The sequence below is a fragment of the Panulirus ornatus genome, chromosome 45, assembly GCF_036320965.1.
Source record: "Panulirus ornatus isolate Po-2019 chromosome 45, ASM3632096v1, whole genome shotgun sequence".
Classification (NCBI taxonomy): Eukaryota; Metazoa; Arthropoda; class Malacostraca; order Decapoda; family Palinuridae; genus Panulirus; species Panulirus ornatus.
In genome coordinates this window covers 186282-205015 of record NC_092268.1, presented here as the reverse complement: position 1 = coordinate 205015, position 18734 = coordinate 186282, and the positions used below count along the sequence as shown (strand labels likewise).

General features: G+C 42.1%; 1 protein-coding gene and 1 long non-coding RNA gene across 10 annotated transcripts in view; both read right to left on the bottom strand.

Moving 5' to 3' along the window:
* The window catches only part of LOC139762976 (uncharacterized), a 198358-nt gene that overhangs the window by 12650 nt on the left and 166974 nt on the right, over positions 1–18734 (bottom strand). The window lies entirely within an intron of this gene.
* IleRS (Isoleucyl-tRNA synthetase) overlaps positions 1–18734 on the bottom strand; it is a 415824-nt gene that overhangs the window by 354946 nt on the left and 42144 nt on the right. For all 9 annotated transcript variants that reach the window (XM_071688289.1, XM_071688288.1, XM_071688292.1 and 6 more), the window contains exon 13: positions 5215–5430. In XM_071688289.1, coding sequence (XP_071544390.1) covers positions 5427–5430 — 4 coding nt within the window. In that variant the 3' untranslated portion in view covers positions 5215–5426. The remainder of the gene's footprint in view (positions 1–5214; positions 5431–18734) is intronic.

Here is an 18734-nt window from a genome sequence, read left to right as displayed (position 1 = left end):
GTGAAAGGCGGGCAAGGAATAGAGTGAACTGGATCAATATGGTATACCGGGGTTGACATGCTGTCAGTGGATTGAATCAGGGCATGTGAAGCGTTGTGGAAAGTTGTGTGGGGCCTGAATGTGGAAAGGGAGCTGTGGTTTCGGGCATTATTGCATGACAGCTAGAGACTGAGTGTGAACGAATGAGGCCTTTGTTGTCTTTTCCTAGTGCTACCTCGCACACATGAGGGGGGAGGGGGATGGTATTCCATGTGTGGCGAGGTGGTGATGGGAATGAATAAAGGCAGACGGAGTGAATTGTGTGCATGGGTATATATGTATGTGTCTGTGTGTGTATATATATGTGTACATTGAGATTTACAGGTATGCATATTTGCGTGTGTGGACGTGTATGTATATACATTGTGTATGGGGGTGGGTTGGGCCATTTCTTTCGTCTGTTTCCCTGCGCTACCTCGGAAACGCGGGAGACAGCGACAAAGCAACAAAAAAAAAAAAAAAAAAAAAAATCTCTCTTACCCTTACATTACTTACTCAATCAAACCACCTCAGACCACATATTGTCCTCAAACATCTCATTTCCAGCACATCCACCCTCCTGCGCACAACTCTATCCATAGCCTATGCCTTGCAACCATACAACTTTGTTGGAACCACTATTCCTTCAAACATACCCATTTTTGCTTTCCCAGATAATGTTCTCGACTTCCAAACATTCTTCAAGGTTCCCAGAATTTTCGCCGCCTCCCCCACCCTATGATTCACTTCTGCTTACATGGTTCCATCTGCTGCCAGATCCACTCCCAGATATCTAAAACTCTTTACTTCCTCCAGTTTTTCTCCATTCAAACTTATCTCCCAATGGACTTGACCCTCAACCCTACTGTACCTAATAACCTTGCTCTTATTCACATTTACTCTTAACTTTCTTCTTTCACATTCTTTACCAAACTCAGTCACCAGCTTCTGCAATTTCTTACATGAATCACCCACCAGCGCTGTTTCATCAGCGAACAACAACTGACTCACTTCCCAAGCTCTGTCATCCAGAGCAGACTGCATACTTGCCCCTCTTTCCAAAACTCTTGAATTCACCTCCCTGACAACCCCATCCATAAACAAATTAAACAACCATGGAGACATCACACACCCCTGCCACAAACCCACATTCACTGAGAACCAATCACTTTCCTCTCTTCCTACACGTACACATGCCTTACATCCTCGATAAAAACTTTTCACTGCTTCTAACAACTTTCCTCCCACACCATATATTCTTAATACCTTCCAGAGAGCATCTCTATCAACTCTATCATTTGCCTTCTCCAGATCCATAAATGTTACATACAAATCCATTTGCTTTTCTAAGTATTTCTCACATACATTCTTCAAAGCAAACAACTGATCCACACATCCTCTACCACTTCTGAAACCACACTGCTCTTCCGCAATCTGATGCTCTGTACATGCCTTCACCCTCTCAATCAATACCCTCCCATATAATTTATCAGGAATACTCAACAAACTTTTTTTTTTTTTTTTTTTTTTTTTTTTTTTATACTTTGTCGCTGTCTCCCGCGTTTGCGAGGTAGCGCAAGGAAACAGACGAAAGAAATGGCCCAACCCCCCCCATACACATGCACATACACACGTCCACACACGCAAAATATACATACCTACACAGCTTTCCATGGTTTACCCCGGACGCTTCACATGCCTTGATTTAATCCACTGACAGCACGTCAACCCCTGTATACCACATCGCTCCACTTCACTCTATTCCTTGCCCTCCTTTCACCCTCCTGCATGTTCAGGCCCCGACCACACAAAATCCTTTTCACTCCATCCTTCCACCTCCAATTTGGTCTCCCTCTTCTCCTCGTTCCCTCCACCTCCGACACATATATCCTCTTGGTCAATCTTTCCTCACTCATTCTCTCCATGTGCCCAAACCATTTCAAAACACCCTCTTCTGCTCTCTCAACCACGCTCTTTTTATTTCCACACATCTCTCTTACCCTTACGTTACTTACTCGATCAAACCACCTCACACCACACATTGTCCTCAAACATCTCATTTCCAGCACATCCATCCTCCTGCGCACAACTCTATCCATAGCCCATGCCTCGCAACCATACAACATTGTTGGAACTACTATTCCTTCAAACATACCCATTTTTGCTTTCCGGGATAATGTTCTCGACTTCCACACATTTTTCAAGGCTCCCAAAAATTTTCGCCCCCTCCCCCACCCTATGATCCACTTCCGCTTCCATGGTTCCATCCGCTGACAGATCCACTCCCAGATATCTAAAACACTTCACTTCCTCCAGTTTTTCACCATTCAAACTCACCTCCCAATTGACTTGACCCTCAACCCTACTGTACCTAATAACCTTGCTCTTATTCACATTTACTCTTAACTTTCTTCTTCCACACACTTTACCAAACTCCGTCACCAGCTTCTGCAGTTTCTCACATGAATCAGCCACCAGCGCTGTATCATCAGCGAACAACAACTGACTCACTTCCCAAGCTCTCTCATCCCCAACAGACTTCATACTTGCCCCTCTTTCCAAAACTCTTGCATTTACCTCCCTAACAACCCCATCCATAAACAAATTAAACAACCATGGAGACATCACACACCCCTGCCGCAAACCTACATTCACTGAGAACCAATCACTTTCCTCTCTTCCTACACGTACACATGCCTTACATCCTCGATAAAAACTTTTCACTGCTTCTAACAACTTGCCTCCCACACCATATATTCTTAATACCTTCCACAGAGCATCTCTATCAACTCTATCATATGCCTTCTCCAGATCCATAAATGCTACATACAAATCCATTTGCTTTTCTAAGTATTTCTCACATACATTCTTCAAAGCAAACACCTGATCCACACATCCTCTACCACTTCTGAAACCACACTGCTCTTCCCCAATCTGATGCTCTGTACATGCCTTCACCCTCTCAATCAATACCCTCCCATATAATTTACCAGGAATACTCAACAAACTTATACCTCTGTAATTTGAGCACTCACTCTTATCCCCTTTGCCTTAGTACAATGGCACTATGCACGCATTCCGCCAATCCTCAGGCACCTCACCATGAGTCATACATACATTAAATAACCTTACCAACCAGTCAACAATACAGTCACCCCCTTTTTTAATAAATTCCACTGCAATACCATCCAAACCTGCTGCCTTGCCGGCTTTCATCTTCCGCAAAGCTTTTACTACCTCTTCTCTGTTTACCAAATCATTTTCCCTAACCCTCTCACTTTGCACACCACCTCGACCCAAACACCCTATATCTGCCACTCTGTCATCAGACACATTCAACAAACCTTCAAAATACTCATTCCATCTCCTTCTCACATCACCACTACTTGTTATCACCTCCCCATTTACGCCCTTCACTGAAGTTCCCATTTGCTCCCTTGTCTTACGCACCCTATTTACCTCCTTCCAGAACATCTTTTTATTCTCCCTAAAATTTACTGATAGTCTCTCACCCCAACTCTCATTTGCCCTTTTTTTCACCTCTTGCACCTTTCTCTTGACCTCCTGTCTCTTTCTTTTATACTTCTCCCACTCAATTGCATTTTTTCCTTGCAAAAATCGTCCAAATGCCTCTCTCTTCTCTTTCACTAATACTCTTACTTCTTCATCCCACCACTCACTACCCTTTCTAAACAGCCCACCTCCCACTCTTCTCATGCCACAAGCATCTTTTGCGCAATTCATCACTGATTCCCTAAATACATCCCATTCCTCCCCCACTCCCCTTACTTCCATTGTTCTCACCTTTTTCCATTCTGTACACAGTCTCTCCTGATACTTCTTCACACAGGTCTCCTTCCCAAGCTCACTTACTCTCACCACCTTCTTCACCCCAACACTCACTCTTCTTTTCTGAAAACCCATACTAATCTTCACCTTAGCCTCCACAAGATAATGATCAGACATCCCTCCAGTTGCACCTCTCAGCACATTGACATCCAAAAGTCTCTCTTTCGCACGCCTGTCCATTAACACGTAATCCAATAACGCTCTCTGGCCATCTCTCCTACTTACATAAGTATACTTATGTATATCTCGCTTTTTAAACCAGGTATTCCCAATCATCAGTCCTTTTTCAGCACATAAATCTACAAGCTCTTCACCATTTCCATTTACAACACTGAACACCCCATGCATACCAATTATTCCCTCAACTGCCACATTACTCACCTTTGCATTCAAATCACCCATCACTATAACCCGGTCTCGTGCACCAAAACCGCTAACACACTCATTTAGCTGCTCCCAAAACACTTGCCTCTCATGATCTTTCTTCTCATGCCCAGGTGCATATGCACCAATAATCACCCACCTCTCTCCATCAACTTTCAATTTTACCCATATTAATCGAGAATTTACTTTCTTACATTCTATCACATACTCCCACAACTCCTGTTTCAGGAGTATTGCTACTCCTTCCCTTGCTCTTGTCCTCTCACTAACCCCTGACAAACCCTCAACAAACTTATATCTCTGTAATTTGAGCACTCACTCTTATCCTCTTTGCCTTTGTACAATGGCACTATGCAAGCATTCCGCCAATCCTCAGGCACTTCACCATGAATCATACATACATCAAATAACCTTACCAACCAGTCAACAATACAGTCACCCCCTTTTTTAATAAATTCCACTGCAATACCATCCAAACCTGCTGCCTTGCCGGCTTTCATCTTCCGTAAAGATTTTACTGCCTCTTCTCTATTTACCAAATCATTTTCCCTAACCCTCTCAATTTGCACACCACCTCAACCAAAACACCCTACATCTGCCACTCTATCATCAAACACATTCAACAAACCTTCAAAATACTTTTTATCAATCAAGCAAAGATGTAAAAAATAAAACTTTGCAGAGATACCTTAAATAAATTGGTGAAGTGGAATTAGGGTAGAGGCTCGCTATGATGGGTAAAAAAAAACTAGTAAGAGTATAAAGGATAAGTGGCAACTGGTACAGTACCAGATATTAACAGGATATGTGGCATACATGCTGTAAATATAGCCTTTCACCAAAATATCATAAGAATATACAGCAGAGGTGGCGAGAAGACAGAGCAAGACAATTGTGACATGCTGCTGTCAAGAGAAAATATGAAGGACATGTATAATGTCATCTGAGATTATCTAGGCTTACCAGCATTAAGGTGATCAGCTGTGAATGCATTGACAAATGTCTTTCTACCTCTAATAACAGAGGAACCACCAGAAGTCAGGACAGCTTGGTTTCTTATTTCAGACACATCTACACCATTTACCAGACCCCTTTGCTGCCTCTACCAGAAAGGGTTGAATTTATCTTGAGATTCCTCACAGTTAGACCTTTTGTGACACTTAAGTCACATTTTATTACCTGCAACACAAATGTACTGTCAAATCAAATGGTTCACTTAGGTTATATTCATATACAAAAATTGCAAATGTCATATGGATCAGAAGAGAGCACCATACCACATCTTCCTTCTGAAGAACAGCCAAACAGTACAGCTCATCAATATTCACATTGTTGATGGTATCCACTTTAAGAACACCAATGTATATATCATTAAGGAACTGTACCCTAGTAAGATTATTAGTGAAAGAGAAGAGAGAGGCATTTGGACAATTTTTGCAGGGAAAAAATGCAATTGAGTGGGAGATCTATAAAAGAAAGAGACAGGAGGTCAAGAGAAAGGTGCAAGAGGTGAAAAAGAGGGCAAATGAGAGTTGGGGTGAGAGAGTATCATTAAATTTTAGGGAGAATAAAAAGATGTTCTGGAAGGAGGCAAATAAAGTGCGTAAGACAAGGAAGCAAATGGGAACTTCAGTGAAGGCCGCAAATGGGGAGGTGATAACAAGTAGTGGTGATGTGAGGAGATGGAGTGAGTATTTTGAAGGTTTGTTGAATGTGTTTGATGATAGAGTGGCAGATATAGGGTGTTTTGGTCGAGGTGGTGTGCAAAGTGAGAGGGTTAGGGAAAATGATTTGGTAAACAGAGAAGAGGTAGTAAAAGCTTTGCAGAAGATGAAAGCCGGCAAGGCAGCAGGTTTGGATGGTATTGCAGTGGAATTTATTAAAAAAGGGGGTGACTGTATTGTTGACTGGTTGGTAAGGTTATTTAATGTATGTATGACTCATGGTGAGGTGCCTGAGGATTGGCGGAATGCGTGCATAGTGCCATTGTACAAAGGCAAAGGGGATAAGAGTGAGTGCTCAAATTACAGAGGTATAAGTTTGTTGAGTATTCTGGTAAATTATATGGGAGGGCATTGATTGAGAGGGTGAAGGCATGTACAGAGCATCAGATTGGGGAAGAGCAGTGTGGTTTCAGAAGTGGTAGAGGATGTGTGGATCAGGTGTTTGCTTTGAAGAATGTATGTGAGAAATACTTAGAAAAGCAAATGGATTTGTATGTAGCATTTATGGATCTGGAGAAGGCATATGATAGAGTTGACAGAGATGCTCTGTGGAAGGTATTAAGAATATATGGTGAGGGAGGCAAGTTGTTAGAAGCAGTGAAAAGTTTTTATCGAGGATGTAAGGCATGTGTACGTGTAGGAAGAGAGGAAAGTGATTGGTTCTCAGTGAATGTAGGTTTGCGGCAGGGGTGTGTGATGTCTCCATGGTTGTTTAATTTGTTTATGGATGGGGTTGTTAGGGAGGTGAATGCAAGAGTTTTGGAAAGAGGGGCAAGTATGAAGTCTGTTGTGGATGAGAGAGCTTGGGAAATGAGTCAGTTGTTGTTCGCTGATGATACAGCGCTGGTGGCTGATTCATGTGAGAAACTGCAGAAGCTGGTGACTGAGTTTGGTAAAGTGTGTGAAAGAGGAAAGTTAAGAGTAAATGTGAATAAGAGCAAGGTTATTAGGTACAGTAGGGTTGAGGGTCAAGTCAATTGGGAGGTAAGTTTGAATGGAGAAAAACTGGAGGAAGTAAAGTGTTTTAGATATCTGGGAGTGGATCTGGCAGCAGATGGAACCATGGAAGCGGAAGTGAATCATAGGGTGGGGGAGGGAGTGAAAATCCTGGGAGCCTTGAAGAATGTGTGGAAGTCGAGAACATTATCTCGGAAAGCAAAAATGGGTATGTTTGAAGGAATAATGGTTCCAACAATGTTGTATGGTTGCGAGGCGTGGGCTATGGATAGAGTTGTGCGCAGGACGGTGGGTGTGCTGGAAATGAGATGTTTGAGGACAATGTGTGGTGTGAGTTGGTTTGATCGAGTAAGTAATGTAAGGGTAAGAGAGATGTGTGGAAATAAAAAGAGCATGGTTGAAAGAGCAGAATGAGTGAGGAAAGATTGACCAAGAGGATATATGTGTCGGAGGTGGAGGGAACGAGGAGAAGTGGGAGACCAAATTGGAGGTGGAAAGATGGAGTGAAAAAGATTTTGAGTGATCGGGGCCTGAACATGCAGGAGGGTGAAAGGCGGGCAAGGAATAGAGTGAATTGGATCGATGTGGTATACCGGGGTTGACATGCTGTCAGTGGATTGAATCAGGGCATGTGAAGCGTCTGGGGTAAACCATGGAGAGTTGTGTGGGGCTTGGATGTGGAAAGGGAGCTGTGGTTTCAGGCATTATTGCATGACAGCTGGAGACTGAGTGAGAACGAATGGGGCCTTTGTTGTCTTTTCCTAGTGCTACCTCGCACACATGAGGGGGGGAGGGGGATGGTATTCCATGTGTGGCGAGGTGGCGATGAGAATGAATAGGGGCAGACAGTGTGAATTGTGTGCATGGGTATATATGTACGTGTCTGTGTATGTATATATATATGTGTACATTGAGATGTATAGGTATGTATATTTGCATGTGTGGGCGTGTGTGTGTGTACATTGTGTATGGGGGTGGGTTGTGCCATTTCTTTCGTCTGTTTCCTTGTGCTACCTCGCAAACGCGGGAGACAGCGACAAAGCAAAATAAAAAAAATAAATAAATCAATAAATCAATACGCTTACCATTCTAAACTAAATAAACATTAGATTATCATTTATACTCATCATTTCAAACTAATGCGCATGATAATATCATCGTAATACACTTCAACATATAACATCAATACCCATCGCAATATACAAGTAATACACCTCATAACATCAAATCATTACAATATCAAAACTTAGAACGCAATACAGCGAATGTTGTAAAATCAATTTCAACCAATACACATCATATCAGTGCAATTTCACTCAGAACATACAAAATCTGTAAACTTTGAAACTACCATTTCAAATATTACCTAATAAACCTTATATTAAACTAATACATCTAGTAATAAACAATCCAAATTACACAATTTATCAGTATGCATAACAAAAAACCTAACCTCCCTACTACTCGAAAGCTTCTTTAAACTTTACTTTCACTTCACACCCATCACTGACACTAAAACTGCACTAATGTCAGTCAACATGCCGAGCAACACACAACTTTCATTCATTAATACTTATAATACTAAAAATTCACCTCCTATGTCAGGAAGTTACATCTCACTGCCTTATCATCTCAAGACATTCCATACGACATTTATACAAGATAACTCAACAAATCACGTAAAATAATAATTTCTTTATGTGATACTAGGTAAATTTTAAATCTAACACAGGCAAATATTGCAGTTCATACATTCTTACCTCCTCCTTCAATAAACATTATCAAATACATTTTAACTACATTCAAAGTCAGTAACTTATAACTTACTTACTAAAGGAAATAATTATTGATTCAAAAACACTAACCAGGCACATACATTTTCACATAGCCTACCTCAGTTAATCTATCTTCTACTGCAATATACAATCCACACCCTTCACTCACAAATACTAATAAAAAAGAAATGTCAAAATGGCAATTAAAATTATTCCTACTACACACATAATCATATTTCAACAGCTATGTGAGCTCTTGTCAGGTTTCAATAACTTTTCTTGAATTTATAAAGCGGCAGGGATGTGTGATGTCTCCATGGTTGTTTAATTTGTTTATGGATGGGGTTGTTAGGGAGGTGAATGCAAGAGTTTTGGAAAGAGGGGCAAGTATGCAGTCTGTGGTGGATGAGAGAGCGTGGGGAGTGAGTCAGTTGTCGTTTGTTGATGATACAGCGCTGGTGGCTGATTCATGTGAGAAATGGCAGAAGCTGGTGACTGAGTTTGGTGAAGTGTGTGAGAGTAGAAAGTTGAGAGTAAATGTCAATAAGAGCAAGGTTATTAGGTACAGTAGGGTTGAGGGTCAAGTCAATTGGGAGGTGAGTTTGAATGGAGAAAAACTGGAGGAAGTGAAGTGTTTTAGATATCTGGGAGTGGACCTGGCAGCGGATGGAACCATGGAAGCGGAAGTGGATCATAGGGTGGGGGAGGGGGCGAAAATTCTGGGAGCCTTGAAGAATGTGTGGAAGTCGAGAACATTATCTCGGAAAGCAAAAATGGGTATGTTTGAAGGAATAGTGGTTCCAACAATGTTGTATGGTTGCGAGGCGTGGGCTATGGATAGAGTTGTGCGCAGGAGGATGGATGTGCTGGAAATGAGATGTTTGAGGACAATGTGTGGTGTGAGGTGGTTTGATCGAGTAAGTAACGTAAGGGTAAGAGAGATGTGTGGAAATAAAAAGAGCGTGGTTGAGAGAGCAGAAGAGGGTGTTTTGAAATGGTTTGGGCACATGGAGAGAATGAGTGAGGAAAGATTGACCAAGAGGATATATGTGTCGGAGGTGGAGGGAACGAGGAGAAGAGGGAGACCAAATTGGAGGTGGAAAGATGGAGTGAAAAAGATTTTGTGTGATCGGGGCCTGAACATGCAGGAGGGTGAAAGGAGGGCAAGGAATAGAGTGAATTGGAGCGATGTGGTAAACCGGGGTTGACGTGCTGTCAGTGGATTGAATCAAGGCATGTGAAGCGTCTGGGTAAACCATGGAAAGCTGTGTAGGTATGTATATTTGCGTGTGTGGACGTATGTATATACATGTGTATGGGGGTGGGTTGGGCCATTTCTTTCGTCTCTTTCCTTGCGCTACCTCACAAACGCGGGAGACAGCGGCAAAAAAAAAAAAAAAAAAAAAAATACTAAAGGCAAAGAAACCCTACTTATTCACACCAGTGTCAAGAGCTCTGGCAACACAGTGAAGAGGCTAACAAAGCAATCCATTTCATTCTTCCCTCCCCATAATTACGGTATGATAAAACTGTAATCCAGTTAATTAATTACACTGAATTATGCACTTAAAGTATACCACATCGCATTATCCTTTTTCCTGATTCTCACATTTTATCTTGATTATTTTCACTCATAAGACACCATACAATACACTTCCCCACTATCAAAAGATTTCTTGGGAGGTCTGTCTTCATAGTTAATATAATGTACATCCTAATGAACTTAATGGGTTTTTCACTAAGAATCTTTGAGATGCACAAGAAATTCTTTTCAAATTAATAATTATGTAACAATGCAGTAAAAGTACAGCAATAATAGCTAAATGACCCTTTGTTAGCAGGAAAATCCAAACCCAAATTTCATTCACTAAGGAAAAAATAAAAGTGGATTACTTCAAAATACAAAGCAAGTCATAATGACAATTTTTAGCATAAATAATAGATAACAAATTATTATCATAACTATCCCTAGGGATAGGACAGAAAGAGTACATCCCACGCATTCCTCACGCATCGTAGAAGGCGAATAAGGGAACGGGAGGAGGGGACTAGAAACCCTCCCCTCCTTGTATTTTAACTTTCTAAAAGGGGAAACAAGGAGTCATGCAGGGTGCTTATCTTCATCAAGGCTCAGATAGGGGTGTCTAAATGTGTGTGGATGTAACCGAGGATGAGTAAAAAGGAGAGATAGGTAGTATGTTTGAGGAAAGGAACCTGGATATTTTGGTTCCGAGTGAAACGAAGCTCAAGGGTAAAGGGGAAGAGTGGTTTGAGAATGTTTTGGGACGAGCAAGGGAAGGAGTAGCACTACTGAAACAGGAGTGGTGGAAGTATGTGATAGAGTGTAAGAAAGTAAACTCTAGATTGATATGGGCAAAACTGAAAGTGGGTGGAGAGAGTGGGGTAATTATAGGTGCATATGCACCTGGGCATGAAAAGAAAGATCATGAGAGGCAAGTGTTTTGGGAGCACCTGAATGAGTGTGTTAGTAGTTTTGATGCACGAGACTGGGTTATAGTGATGGGTGATTTGAATGCAAAGGCAAGTAATGTGGCAGTTCAGGGAATAATTGGTGTACATGGGGTGTTCAGTGTTGTAAATGGAAATGGTGAAGAGCCTGTAGATTTGTGTGCTGAAAAAGGACTGGTGATTGGGAATACCTGGTTTAAAAAGAGATATATACAGAAGTATACGTACGTGAGAAACTGCAGAAACTGGTGACTGAGTTTGGTAAATTGTGAGAAAGAAGAAAGCTGAGAGTAAATGTGAATAAGAGCAAGGTTATTAGGTACAGTAGGGTTGAGGGACAAGTCAACTGGAAGTTAAGTTTGAATGGAGAAAAACTGGAGGAAGTGAAGTGTTTTAGATATCTGGGAGTGGATTTGGCAGTGGATAGAACCATGGAAGCAGAAGCATAGGGTGGGGGAGGGGGCAAAAGTTCTGGGAGCATTGAAAAATGTGTGGAGGGTGAGAATATTATCTCGGAAAGCAAAAATGGATATGTTTGAAGGAATAGAGGATCCAACAATGTTATATGGTTGCAAGGCATATGCTATAGATGGAGTTGTGTGGAGAAGGGTGGATGTGTTGGAAATGAGATGTTTGAGGACAATATTTGGTGTGAGGTGGTTTGATCGAGTAAGTAAAGAAAGGGTAAGAGAGATGTGTGGTAATAAAGAGTGTGGTTAAGAGAGAAGAAGAGGCTGTTTTGAAATGGTTTGGTCACATGGAGAGAATGAGAGAAGAAAGATTGACAAAGAGGATATATGTGTCAGAGATGGAGGGAACGAGAAGTAGGAGATCAAATTGGAGGTGGAAAGATGAAGTGAAAATGATTTTGAGCGATTGGGGCCTGAACATACAGGAGGTTGAAAGGCATGCAAGGAATAGAGTGAATTGGAACGATGTGATATACCAGGAGCGACGTGCTGTCAATGGATTGAACCAGGGCATGTGAAGCATCTGAAGTAAACCATGGAAAGTTTTGTGGGGTCTGGATGTGGAAAGGGAGCTGTGGTTTCGGTGCATTATACATGACAGCTTGAGACTGAGTGTGAATGAATGTGACCTTTGTTGTCTTTTCCTAGCGCTACCTAACTCGCATGCAGGGGAGGGGTTGTCATTTCATGTGCGGCGGGGTGGTGACGGGAATGAATAAAGGCAGCAAGTATGAATTATGTACATGTGTATATATGTATATGTTTGTGTGTATATATATATATATATATATATATATATATATATATATATATATATATATATATATTTTTCGCCCCCTCCCCCACCCTATGATCCACTTCCGCTTCCATGGTTCCATCCGCTGCCAGATCCACTCCCAGATATCTAAAACACTTCACTTCCTCCAGTTTTTCTCCATTCAAACTCACCTCCCAATTGACTTGACCCTCAACCCTACTGTACCTAATAACCTTGCTCTTATTCACATTTACTCTTAACTTTCTTCTTCCACACACTTTTCCAAACTCAGTCACCAGCTTCTGCAGTTTCTCACATGAATCAGCCACCAGCGCTGTATCATCAGCGAACAACAACTGACTCACTTCCCAAGCTCTCTCATCCCCAACAGACTTCATACTTGCCCCTCTTTCCAAAACTCTTGCATTTACCTCCCTAACAACCCCATCCATAAACAAATTAAACAACCATGGAGACATCACACACCCCTGCCGCAAACCTACATTCACTGAGAACCAATCACTTTCCTCTCTTCCTACACGTACACATGCCTTACATCCTCGATAAAAACTTTTCACTGCTTCTAACAACTTTCCTCCCACACCATATATTCTTAATACCTTCCACAGAGCATCTCTATCAACTCTATCATATGCCTTCTCCAGATCCATAAATGCTACATACAAATCCATTTGCTTTTCTAAGTATTTCTCACATACATTCTTCAAAGCAAACACCTGATCCACACATCCTCTACCACTTCTGAAACCACACTGCTCTTCCCCAATCTGATGCTCTGTACATGCCTTCACCCTCTCAACCAATACCCTCCCATATAATTTACCAGGAATACTCAACAAACTTATACCTCTGTAATTTGAGCACTCACTCTTATCCCCTTTGCCTTTGTACAAAGGCACTATGCACGCATTCCGCCAATCCTCAGGCACCTCACCATGAGTCATACATACATTAAATAACCTTACCAACCAGTCAACAATACAGTCACCCCCTTTTTTAATAAATTCCACTGCAATACCATCCAAACCTGCTGCCTTGCCGGCTTTCATCTTCCGCAAAGCTTTCACTACCTCTTCTCTGTTTACCAAATCATTTTCCCTAACCCTCTCACTTTGCACACCACCTCGACCAAAACACCCTATATCTGCCACTCTATCATCAAACACATTCAACAAACCTTCAAAATACTCACTCCATCTCCTTCTCACATCACCACTACTTGTTATCACCTCCCCACTTGCGCCCTTCACCGAAGTTCCCATTTGCTCCCTGGGGGCCTTGAAGAATGTGTGGAAGTCGAGAACATTATCTCGGAAAGCAAAAATGGGTATGTTTGAAGGAATAGTGGTTCCAACAATGTTGTATGGTTGCGAGGCGTGGGCTATGGATAGAGTTGTGCGCAGGAGGATGGATGTGCTGGAAATGAGATGTTTGAGGACAATGTGTGGTGTGAGGTGGTTTGATCGAGTGAGTAACGTAAGGGTAAGAGAGATGTGTGGAAATAAAAAGAGCGTGGTTGAGAGAGCAGAAGAGGGTGTTTTGAAGTGGTTTGGGCACATGGAGAGGATGAGTGAGGAAAGATTGACCAAGAGGATATATGTGTCGGAGGTGGAGGGAACAAGGAGAAGAGGGAGACCAAATTGGAGGTGGAAAGATGGAGTGAAAAAGATTTTGTGTGATTGGGGCCTGAGCATGCAGGAGGGTGAAAGGAGGGCAAGGAATAGAGTGAATTGGAGCGATGTGGTATACCGGGGTTGACGTGCTGTCAGTGGATTGAAGCAGGGCATGTGAAGCGTCTGGGGTAAACTATGGAAAGCTGTGTAGGTATGTATATTTGCGTGTGTGGACGTATGTATATACATGTGTATGGGGGGGGGGGGCCATTTCTTTCGTCTGTTTCCTTGCGCTACCTCGCAAACGCGGGAGACAGCGACAAAGTATAAAAAAAAAAAAAAAAAAAAAAAAATATATATATATATATATATATATGCCTTCACCCTCTCAATCAATACCCTCCCATATAATTTGCCAGGAATACTCAACAAACTTATACCTCTGTAATTTGAGCACTCACTCTTATCCCCTTTGCCTTTGTACAATGGCACTATGCACGCATTCCGCCAATCCTCAGGCACCTCACCATGAGTCATACATACATTAAATAACCTTACCAACCAGTCAACAATACAGTCACCCCCTTTTTTAATAAATTCCACTGCAATACCATCCAAACCTGCTGCCTTGCCAGCTTTCATCTTCCGCAAAGCTTTTACTACCTCTTCTCTGTTTACCAACTCATTTTCCCTAACCCTCGCACTTTGCACACCACCTCGACCATAACACCCTATATCTGCCACTCTATCATCAAACACATTCAACAAACCTTCAAAATACTCACTCCATCTCCTTCTCACATCACCATTACTTGTTATCACCTCCCCATTTGCGCCCTTCACTGAAGTTCCCATTTGCTCCCTTGTCTTACGCACTTTATTTACCTCCTTCCAGAACATCTTTTTATTCTCCCTAAAATTTAATGATACTCTCTCACCCCAACTCTCATTTGCCCTTTTTTTCACCTCTTGCACCTTTCTCTTGACCTGTCTCTCATTTATACATCTCCCACTCAATTTCATTTTTTCCCTGCAAAAATCGTCCAAATGCCTCTCTCTTCTCTTTCACTAATACTCTTACTTCTTCATCCCACCACTCACTACCCTTTCTAATCAACCCACCTCCCACTCTTCTCATGCCACAAGCATCTTTTGTGCAATCCATCACTGATTCCCTAAATACATCCCATTCCTCCCCCACTCCCCTTACTTCCATTGTTCTCACCTTTTTCCATTCTGTACTCAGTCTCTCCTGGTACTTCCTCACACAAGTCTCCTTCCCAAGCTCACTTACTCTCACCACCCTCTTCACCCCAACATTCACTCTTCTTTTCTGAAAACCCATACAAATCTTCACCTTAGCCTCCACAAGATAATGATCAGACATCCCTCCAGTTGCACCTCTCAGCACATTAACATCCAAAAGTCTCTCTTTCGCGCGCCTGTCAATTAACACGTAATCCAATAACACTCTCTGGCCATCTCTCCTACTTACATAAGTATACTTATGTATATCTCGCTTTTTAAACCAGGTATTCCCAATCATCAGTCCTTTTTCAGCACATAAATCTACAAGCTCTTCACCATTTCCATTTACAACACTGAACACCCCATGTATACCAATTATTCCCTCAACTGCCACATTACTCACCTTTGCATTCAAATCACCCAACACTATAAGCCGGTCTCGTGCATCAAAACCACTAACACACTCATTCAGCTGCTCCCAAAACACTTGCCTCTCATGATCTTTCTTCTCATGCCCAGGTGCATATGCACCAATAATCACCCATCTCTCTCCATCAACTTTCAGTTTTACCCATATTAATCGAGAATTTACTTTCTTACATTCTATCACATACTTCCACAACTCCTGTTTCAGGAGTACTGCTACTCCTTCCCTTGCTCTTGTCCTCTCACTAACCCAAGACATTCCCAAACCACTCTTCCCCTTTACCCTTGAGCTTCGTTTCACTCAGAGCCAAAACATCCAGGTTCCTTTCCTCAAACATACTACCTATCTCTCCTTTTTTCACATCTTGGTTACATCCACACACATTTAGGCACCCCACTCTGAGCCTTCGAGGAGGATGAGCACTCCCCGCGTGACTCCTTCTTCTGTTTCCCATTTTAGAAAGTTAAAAAAATACAAGGAGGGGAGGATTTCTGGCCCCCCGCTCCCATCCCCTCTAATCGCTTTCTACGACACGCGAGGAATGCGTGGGAAGTATTCTTTCACCCCTATCCCCAGGGATAATATACATATATATATACACATACACACACATACACACACACACGCACATACACACACACACACACATACATATATATATACCAGAAATCCTCCCCTCCTTGTATTAACTTTCTAAAATGGGAAACAGAAGAAGGAGTCACGCGGGGAGTGCTCATCCTCCTCGAAGGCTCAGAGTGGGGTGCCTAAATGTGTGTGGATGTAACCAAGATGTGAAAAAAGGAGAGATAGGTAGTATGTTTGAGGAAAGGAACCTGGATGTTTTGGCTCTGAGTGAAACGAAGCTCAAGGGTAAAGGGGAAGAGTGGTTTGGGAATGTCTGGGGAGTAAAGTCAGGGGTTAGTGAGAGGACAAGAGCAAGGGAAGGAGTAGCAATACTCCTGAAACAGGAGTTGTGGGAGTATGTGATAGAGTGTAAGAAAGTAAATTCTCGATTAATATGGGTAAAACTGAAAGTTGATGGAGAGAGGTGGGTGATTATTGGTGCATATGCACCTGGGCATGAGAAGAAAGATCAAGAGAGGCAAGTGTTTTGGGAGCAGCTGAATGAGTGTGTTAGTGGTTTTGATGCACGAGACCGGGTTATAGTGATGGGTGATTTGAATGCAAAGGTGAGTAATGTGGCAGTTGAGGGAATAATTGGTATACATGGGGTGTTCAGTGTTGTAAATGGAAATGGTGAAGAGCTTGTAGATTTATGTGCTGAAAAAGGACTGATGATTGGGAATACCTGGTTTAAAAAGCGAGATATACATAAGTATACTTATGTAAGTAGGAGAGATGGCCAGAGAGCGTTATTGGATTACGTGTTAATTGACAGGCATGCGAAAGAGAGACTTTTGGATGTTAATGTGCTGAGAGGTGCAACTGGAGGGATGTCTGATCATTATCTTGTGGAGGCTAAGGTGAAGATTTGTATGGGTTTTCAGAAAAGAAGAGTGAATGTTGGGGTGAAGAGGGTGGTGAGAGTAAGTGAGCTTGAGAAGGAGACCTGTGTGAGGAAGTACCAGGAGAGACTGAGTACAGAATGGAAAAAGGTGAGAACAATGGAAGTAAGGGGAGTGGGGGAGGAATGGGATGTATCTAGGGAATCAGTGATGGATTGCGCAAAAGATGCTTGTGGCATGAGAAGAGTGGGAGGTGAGTTGATTAGAAAGGGTAGTGAGTGGTGGGATGAAGAAGTAAGAGTATTAGTGAAAGAGAAGAGAGAGGCATTTGGACGATTTTTGCAGGGAAAAAATGCAATTGAGTGGGAGATGTATAAAAGAAAGAGACAGGAGGTCAAGAGAAAGGTGCAAGAGGTGAAAAAAAGGGCAAATGAGAGTTGGGGTGAGAGAGTATCATTAAAATTTAGGGAGAATAAAAAGATGTTCTGGAAGGAGGTAAATAAAGTGCGTAAGACAAGGGAGCAAATGGGAACTTCAGTGAAGGGCGCAAATGGGGAGGTGATAACAAGTAGTGGTGATGTGAGAAGGAGATGGAGTGAGTATTTTGAAGGTTTGTTGAATGCGTTTGATGATAGAGTGGCAGATATAGGGTGTTTTGGTCGAGGTGGTGTGCAAAGTGAGAGGGTTAGGGAAAATGATTTGGTAAACAGAGAAGAGGTAGTGAAAGCTTTGCGGAAGATGAAAGCCGGCAAGGCAGCAGGTTTGGATGGTATTGCAGTGGAATTTATTAAAAAAGGGGGTGACTGTATTGTTGACTGGTTGGTAAGGTTATTTAATGTATGTATGACTCATGGTGAGGTGCCTGAGGATTGGCGGAATGCATGCATAGTGCCATTGTACAAAGGCAAAGGGGATAAGAGTGAGTGCTCAAATTACAGAGGTATAAGTTTGTTGAGTATTCCTGGTAAATTATATGGGAGGGTATTGATTGAGAGGGTGAAGGCATGTACAGAGCATCAGATTGGGGAAGAGCAGTGTGGTTTCAGAAGTGGTAGAGGATGTGTGGATCAGGTGTTTGCTTTGAAGAATGTATGTGAGAAATACTTAGAAAAGCAAATGGATTTGTATGTAGCATTTATGGATCTGGAGAAGGCATATGATAGAGTTGATAGAGATGCTCTGTGGAAGGTATTAAGAATATATGGTGTGGGAGGAAAGTTGTTAGAAGCAGTGAAAAGTTTTTATCGAGGATGTAAGGCATGTGTACGTGTAGGAAGAGAGGAAAGTGATTGGTTCTCAGTGAATGTAGGTTTGTGGCAGGGGTGTGTGATGTCTCCATGGTTGTTTAATTTGTTTATGGATGGGGTTGTTAAGGAGGTAAATGCAAGAGTTTTGGAAAGAGGGGCAAGTATGAAGTCTGTTGGGGATGAGAGAGCTTGGGAAGTGAGTCAGTTGTTGTTCGCTGATGATACAGCGCTGGTGGCTGATTCATGTGAGAAACTGCAGAAGCTGGTGACTGAGTTTGGTAAAGTGTGTGGAAGAAGAAAGTTAAGAGT